General features: G+C 37.6%; 1 protein-coding gene across 1 annotated transcript in view; it reads right to left on the reverse strand.

Moving 5' to 3' along the window:
- Window positions 1–1212: 1212 nt before the first annotated feature.
- Window positions 1213–8462, reverse strand: part of LOC111343978 (coiled-coil domain-containing protein 24) — an 8662-nt gene continuing 1412 nt past the window's right edge. Inside the window, exons 2-10 of the mRNA XM_088739233.1 lie at window positions 8452–8462; window positions 7561–7681; window positions 6920–6984; window positions 6551–6653; window positions 5959–6045; window positions 5196–5250; window positions 3959–4031; window positions 3269–3332; window positions 1213–2570 (exon numbers count right to left, since the gene is read on the reverse strand). The exon at window positions 8452–8462 is cut by the window's right edge and continues 50 nt beyond it. Of these exons, the coding sequence (XP_088595359.1) occupies window positions 2225–2570; window positions 3269–3332; window positions 3959–4031; window positions 5196–5250; window positions 5959–6045; window positions 6551–6653; window positions 6920–6984; window positions 7561–7681; window positions 8452–8462 (925 nt within the window). The 3' untranslated portion in view covers window positions 1213–2224. The remainder of the gene's footprint in view (window positions 2571–3268; window positions 3333–3958; window positions 4032–5195; window positions 5251–5958; window positions 6046–6550; window positions 6654–6919; window positions 6985–7560; window positions 7682–8451) is intronic.

Genomic DNA, 8462 nt, shown 5'->3' on the forward strand with positions numbered 1-8462 from the left:
TTTTAGAGTTTTTTCAAGAATTACTGTGGTTCCATTTAATCGCCTTGAGAGGGAAGAGAACTCGGAGGACTCTCTAAACCTCCAAGTTGAATTGAAACCTTTCCTAGATGCAGCCATTCAGTGCATTGGCATGATTTTAAAAACTGTTAACTGCATTTGCCAACTTGAGAACAGATAATATTTTCAAGGAGGCCTTGACTATTGCTGATTCTAGGGATGGATTGTATACAAGAACTAAACTTAATTGTGTGCTCCTGTTTTTTTTTTCGACTGGAAAGGTAATTAACTCCCTGTCTATTGCGACATGTTATTGTCTCACTAAATTTCCCGTATATAGTGAGGCGTTTTTTGTCCTGAACCATGTCCGTTGAATGAAAGATACCATCGCCTTTGTTTTAATGTCGTTTTCTTTAGTTGGGCAGCGCATTGATACATCTATTGCATCAATTTACATGTTCTGTAATTCCGTCACTGGCCGTTTAATCATTCTGTTGAGTAACTCAAGGTATCGTATTTAGCTGTAATTCGCAGCTTGCTCGCTTTGCAATTTCTTTTGTGGCGCTTTTCGGTTGTGGCTGATTTAAACAGTAAAACGCTCTCTTCAAAAAACAAAAATTCCTCAAAGCTTACAGGATGTGCGGATCACATCTATTAAGGTGTTTCTGCAGGAAAAGTATTGATTTAAATTACGGGTCAGTGGATGCCACGTGAAATTAGTTTATCGTCTTTTGTAATGTCACGGCAAGAATTGAAAAGATAATTACGTATTCGGATCAACATAATTTTATGATTAAAACGGTAAAATGCTCTCTCTTCAGAGAAAAAACATTTCCTTGAGGTTCCACGATGTGCCGATCAAACTTATTAAGATATTTCTGCCAGGAAAACTTTTACTGTTATTTAAAATCGCGTGCAACCTAAAATGATTGTGAGATACTTATCGTCTTCTGTACTGTCATGGCAGGAACTACTTTAAAATAATGTGCTAGTGGCTCTAAGCAAGAAATGACAAAAGGAGAGAACTCAACTGTGTATCGAGTACGAATGTTGAACTACTGGGTATTCCCAAAAAAACAATAAGTAGTTCCGTAAACATCGGGTCAAAATTGGGGCAAGGTCTGAATCCTATTGTTACACCTACTCACTCATATCGACAACATATGTCTCTTCCCCTCCCTAGAGGAGACAATAAAAATGTTTCGGTGAAGCCTCTTTCCTTGATTGTAAATACCTTTATTTGTTTTCTATACTTCTACCAAATGAGTGAGAAATCGAGTTGAATCTGGCAAGAAACATTCCATATCTACAAGAAAACATGTTTTATTTTGATTTTATCAACTCAGTTGATGAAATAAATTGGACATCTTGAAGAGTTTCAAAGCTGACGTAGCGAGTGTTAGCCCTTCGCTCGAAACGTCCGCGTCAGTAATTCTTAAACGGTGGCCAATTCATTTATCAACTCAGTTGATAACACTAAATTACTTTGTAACCGACGCAGCATCATAGTTTTATTACAAAATTACCCCTCGTTTCTTTTCCTTTTTTTTTACTTGTGGCTGCGTGAAGCAAAGAAGCGGTTTTTTGTCACTGACGTAAAAGTCAGTAAGTCAATGACACACTTCCATATCGGATTCCCCACAAAAACCCGCTTCCTTGCTTCACGCAGCCACGAGTTAAAACGAAGGAAAAGAAGCTATAGAAAGCAGTGCGTGTTTTCTTACTCTTCTTTCATTTCATTGAATGCATTTTGTACAAAAATGAAAACGGAATAAATAACATTACCTCTTCCTCCAAAAAATTCATTTACCATGATCTGCTTACAATCAGGGTACCCCCGAACAGATTCTTTAGTCTTTGATGGAAAAAAAGAAACCTATCACGAGAAAGTGTTTTTCTTTTGTTGTTTGTTTGTTTGTTTGTTTTTTTTGTAAGTGCGTTACATAATTAGTTGAGCACAGCATAAACTGGGTGACGTTTCATCAATTGCTAGTCAAGAAACGCTTCACATTGATCCGGACGCGGACAAGGCGCGACCTGAAGAAGATGCCTTCCCAGCCAAACACTTGTGGAATATAAATATTCCAAAACTTCACACGCAGGTTAAGTCCAAATTAATTCGGAACAAAAATTACACGACTCGTTAACAATACTTCGCGGCCTACTAAAATGCAAAAATTGCCAAAGACGTTATAAACCTTCGTGCACACAGTTTCTGATCAACGCACTATCTTCCACTGTCACGACATTCAACGACCATTTTCCGAAACCGCGCGGCCGAACCCGGCCGAGCAGTTTTCGCCGAAGTAGGCGGAGAGGGCGTCAGTCTTTTTTGATTGGCAGATGTCGGTAGGGGAGGGGAAATCTGCCCGCGAGGAACTCCGCTGACCTCAGAGCTCTTACTTGTAAGTACGCGGTTGAGTACCATGCCACGATGACGTCGGTCTTGTGCAGAAAGCGAAGGTCTGGGTACGGGATGAGGTTCGGCCCCAGTGGATACACGTCTGTTGAGTGAAGGTTTTTCTTTGAACGAAGCTTGTCTTTTGGAGTCTGACAGTTTTCGTTGCGATTGTCTACAATACAAAACGAGTGAGAGAATAAGATATGACCATTGCCACGGGCCCGGAACATGGCCTTTTGTTGTTTCCTGGCTAGAGAGGTGTTAGTCACTTGTCGTTCCGTTAGAGAATTTTGCCAGCGGGGGCTCTCGGTACGTAATTAAAGTGTTCTCACGGAGTAAGAAATGTGGATACTGGAAAATTCTGAAGTTATGTTTTGGAACTTTATAAAACATTCTTCTAATTGATGCCACTCATTCTTGACTGCGGCATGGACAGTTATTTGTATTATAAGCTTCCGCAACGTTCTAGCGTCGAACACCCACATGTAACAGGGTGATCATGGTAATAGTTGTTGGCAGAGACAAACTGTTTAGGGAAGCGTTACACATCTGACATAATCTGAAGAGCATGGTATTGCTGCTCATGCAGAAAAGTCAAAATACATTATTGGTACAATACAAAAGTTGTCCCGCTGTGAGGAATGTGCGCTGTCGCTGTCGCTGTCGCTGTCGCTGTCGCTGTCGCTGTCGCTGTCGCTAGGTAACCGACGTTTGGAACATGAAGGAAAAGGTTATTAAACCCTTGAGTTGGTTTTATAAGATAGTTGTATACGATATTTTTTCTGACACTTAAATTATACCGAAATACATCGATCACTTGTAATAAAGAGTTTAAACGGAGATGGAGAAATCAGATCTTGAACTACTTACTTTGCAACTGCTGAAACGTTGTTAAGAACTTCCTTCTCGAGTTTCGTTCCCAAATCACGCAAATCTAAACCAAAATAATATAATAATAAAGATAATAATAATAATAATAATAATAATAATAGTAATAATAATAATAATAATAATGATAAATACGAAAGAGCTTGCACCCTTTCAATATATTTGGGGCATGCTTTAAACGCAACAAATTAGTTAACACGCTTGCGCCCAGCTACATCAGTGGTTAAAAGTTGGGGCTCACTTGAGTGCTCTTGTCCGACATGAGTCATAGTAATAGCGCTTTATGCCGTTTGCTTGATGCTAATTTGTGTTCTGATTAGCTACTTGTGTTTTTTTCCCCTGACGTTGTGATTGGCTGCTGGTGATTAGTTTGGGTTTTGGTTTGATAACACTCAGCTGAAATGCAATCTGAATAAACAATCACACTAGCCTGAGTGTTAGCCCTCATTGTAAGTGCTTCAGCAAGAACGTGTCTTTGCCCGCGGGAAAGTTTGTGACCTCGAATAATGCGAGCCGGAGAGAGCTCTGCAAGAAGTCTAGGGCCAGACCCCCAGCAAACCTTTTCCCGACGCGCCTCAAATCCTTCCGTTGACGGATGGACGTGCATCCTGCATGGCTAATGTGATAATGAGGGCATGTTCGCAGGCTTACATTCACAAAAATAAATGCTACCTCTCAATGACGGCTCTGGTTCATTTGGTGATGTAACCTGGCCTCTATAGTCTGATTCCTCCATTAAGCAATCCTGAGAAACAAACAGAAAATAATGTCCAGCTGAATTAAAGCAGCATACGGCGACAACCTCAATGAAAGTCAGCTCTCTTGGGAAATTTTCGTCAAACAGCCACAAGGGGTCGTCCAACTAAACTCAAAGGTGGAATTTATGAGCTTAGACCACAGTAAGTGAGCACTAGCTTCACTGACAGCAGCAACCCTGCTGCTTTAACCGTTGAACTCCCATTAGAACTGATTATAAATTCTTACCTCTAGCTGCTGCATATTTTCTTGAATTGAATTTGAATTGAATGTCTTATTCATTTGCCATTTTGTAATTTATGATACATCAGTAGAAATAAAAGGAATTACATATACATTAATATAATACAACTGAAGTTTTAACGCGTGGTGAGGAAACCTGTGAGGAAACCAAAAGGCTTATGCAAGCTACAGGCTCCTCATATTTTACGACAGTGAGGTAAAAAAATATATACAAATAAAAAAGCTTTTATTTACCCTCGGCAGTGTTTATAGCACAAGTGCTAGTGGGGGCGAGCAAACAACTGAAACAAATCTTTCAAATTGAACATTGTCATTAAGAATCCCAAATGGCTGGAGGCAAGCCAGTTGGCTATTTACAAGGATGGCCGAGGATTTGAACTCGGAGCTTCCGTGAAACAAATCCAGGTAGTGGTCAGGGTGGGTCTCGAACCTGGGAGTAGTGGATTGTGAGTCTGACGCATTGACCACTCGGCCACGCCACCTCCTTGGTATCAGTTTTTTGACTTGATCTGGGTACAAATATTTTAGGTTAAAAAGGAAAGAACACACACACACATACAAAATAAATGACAAACAATAGCAGGCACTCAAACTATTAACTATGAACAAACATAATACTTAAGCAGCTTAAGAAAAGAAGGGATTCAACTTAGGAGTAACGTTTACATATTAGACTTAAACAGGGAAAGTGTGTCAACATTTTGGATTTCTATATTCAGAGATTTCTTTTAAATAAGTTGTGAGAATTTTGGCATCAGGTCAAGATAACAACTGCTACCTAGAAAGTTTCAGTATTCTCATTACTTGTTTGCTGGATGATGTATGGATATTATAGGGAGAAGTTACATGTTAATCACTTTTAGAAGTTAGGGGTAAAGTATCACAACATGATAGGACACATCAGTTGTACCTGCAAAAATGTTATGTCTCCAAGAAGACCTTCCTTCTCCTCTACCAACAATTGCCTACAATTTGAAAATACATGCAAGAAAATTATGGATTAATAAAAAGCAAAAGAGTAGTTGCATCTGGAAACTGGACAAAATTTTTCCCATTTGCATTAAATACATTGCTTGGAACATGCTGCCAAAGTAATCAAAATAGCCAATCAGAAGAAAGGACAACAGGACAAGGTCACCCAATGAGTTCATAAATGGTTGTATGTGTGGGAAAGGTGTCGCAAACAAATGGGTTTATTTTTGCATCTGATTAGTTAGGAAAGTGGTCATCAGAAATTTTCACACAATTTTTTTTTCGCAACTAAAATTTAAGAGTAATTACTTAGTAACCAGAGGATAAAACTTCTGAAAAGTGTAGGCTACAATAGTATCCAGAAAAGTCAGAAAGTTACATCATTCCACATGAGGCCATAAAATCTACAAGCATACATGTATGCTCTCCTCCTGACCAATCAAGATGATATCTGAAAACTTGATATTAACATACTGCTAAATGAAATGGAATCACTGCTAAATATTAGTACAGTTTAACCTTGCTTATCGAGACTTGCCGGGACTAGGCTTAAAAGTCTGGATAATCAAAAGTCTGGATAATGGAAAATATGGATATAACTGTTCCTAGATAATGGGAGCAGAGAAGCAAGTCTACAAATTAAAGCGAAAAATTGGGATAATTGAGTTTGGGATAATTGAGGTTTGAATTTGAGTGAGTACCTTAAATGATGGGTAATTCTATCAATTTCCAATGCATTCAGCTTGTCATTCATGGACTCCAGATGGTCAATGAGAGAAGAAGTGCACCTGAACCAAAGAAAAAAAAAGTCACTCGTATAAATTATCACTTTGTGGGGCATTGATTGTGGCAGATTTTGCATGTCAAAATGGAGATTTTGGCAGGCTACAAATATATTTTAGCCCACTCACACATCCGCATGCTCAGTCAGACTGTTTTGTTACCATTTTTTTCTGAGTGTTTTAAATTTCTCAATGCACTCTAAAGTAACAATAGAGTTTATAGTAATAAAGTAATATTTAAAGTAATATACAGTTTATGTTCTTGGACATAAATAATTATGTTTTAAGCCCTTCACAGGGTCATTTTAACCCTTGCCTAGCAGCTTGGGCTACAATGACTCCGAGTCAGGCCCAAAAGATATCCATACCCGGGAACATAAACAATATTGTTTTATCTTGCATTATACTGTTTGGCTATAGAAAAGAAGAAAAATAACATTTGTGGGCTACATTTAGAGCACAAGCCAACAGACAGAAGCAAACAGCCTATTACACCAATCTACATATTCACCTGCTACCCTCATTACTGGGTGTTGCCCTCAAAGGGGTTTGCCTTCCATCTCTGGAAGAATGAGCAGTGGATGGTCGACTTGCTGAGCTGGAGGGTCGAGCAGCTGTCAATAACAAAAAAAGAGAGCCTACATCAGTAAATTAAACAGACTTCTATGCATTTCTATCACTGATGCCAAGAAACATCCACATCAAAATTGCCATATGATTGTTCCAATCAAGGTAACAGAAAGGCTTATTGAATGAAAAATACAGTTTTGTTGGATCTTGTAATGCACATACATCTTCCATTATTATTAAATGTATGGGCGTAGATTTTAAAACAATGTGGTTGGAATCGGGAAAGCGATAAATTCAGTGTTGAACCTACCTGCATTGTCAAACACATATTCCACTATATCAGACTCCTTGTCACTCAAAATGTTTGATGGATTCCTAGGAAGTGTAGATTGATGGATTGTAAAGTTTAAATCAAATTGCCGACTTAAATTGAGTTGGGTCAAATCATAATAAATAAATTATGTCAAACAAAATGGATCCTTCTGTTTCTATAGTTGTGAAAAGGTCAAGTTTTTGTTCTGCCTTGTGTGTTTTTTCTAGTATGGAAAATTGTTTTAACAAATGTAGAAATATCTGTCACAGGTAGTTATCTATAGATAATCGGCAGGTTCAAGTAAGTAAAGAAATCAACTTCAAATAATTTTATATTTATATACTAATTCCTTAAAGACTATTCACTTTAAATTTGGCTTTGATAACAAGTTTTGATCAATAGATGATTAACAAGGAAGTGCAGTATTGAAAAATCTTGGCATTAAGTTTACAACTTCTTTACAAACTTACAAATATTTTCAGACAGGGAGCTAATGGATAGTTGTATCTATTACGCAGTATAACGTGTTAAACTTGAGAAATCTGTGCTACAATCAAAGCACATCTTTGTTCTAACAAAGAAAAACTGATACTTACTACATGAAACTCATTATACAATCTATAATTTGTACAATGTACCTTCCTTCCTTCTTTGCTTTCTGCTGCAACATTTCCACAAACATTTTTATCTCTTTTTTAAGATTTTCTCTTATCATTGGAGGCTCGGGAAGTCTATGTAAATGTCTTTGCAGGGCTTTCTCTGTCAAATAAACACAGTATACTCATCAAAAGTATTACAGTATATGAACAAAACAACTTCAGCTAGTGGCAAGAAATAAATTGGCTGAAAATTAGCGCATATTTCAGTGCAAGGTTGTGACACCAGTACAATGTTGTAACAGAAATGCTAATTACAAATAGCCAATGCCCTGTCAAAATTTGTCTGTCTTCACTTTCTGTAGTGCTTTTGTCATGTAAATTATTTGACATGTAACGACATGATTGCAAATGCAATTTGATGCAAATAAGCACTTGTTAACTTTTCAAAGACTACAGGCTTGTGCAATTTTTGTTACCTTTTGAAAAATTTACTTCTGTTGGTTAACACCAAATTACACTTGAAATCATGTTATTACCCATAGATGCTAATTCACAACCAATTACCTGCAGCTTTGTTAATCTATCTGCAGGTAATAGAGGGGTGTGGGTTGTATGACTATTCTAAAAGTACCAATTCTAGTTACAATTCTTTTACAGTGATTACTGGCTTGATACAATTGCTCCTTAAAATATACTTCCTTCTAGACAATTGTTGAATTGTCCAAGAAATTTCTCACCTTGATGGCGCTCAACTTTACGAATAAGTTTTATGGCATAACAATCAACAGAAAGAATGTAACAAAGCTGCACAAAAACATAATGCCCACCTGAGTTCATTTCAAGTCCCACATACATGTAATTTGTGTTGGCATGCTTGTAACCAAAACCCAGTAATTAAAAATAACAACTAAAACAAACAAGAGAAAAAACCTCTCTCTTCT

This window comes from Stylophora pistillata, chromosome 11 (genome assembly GCF_964205215.1).
Source record: "Stylophora pistillata chromosome 11, jaStyPist1.2, whole genome shotgun sequence".
NCBI classification, from domain to species: domain Eukaryota; kingdom Metazoa; phylum Cnidaria; class Anthozoa; order Scleractinia; family Pocilloporidae; genus Stylophora; species Stylophora pistillata.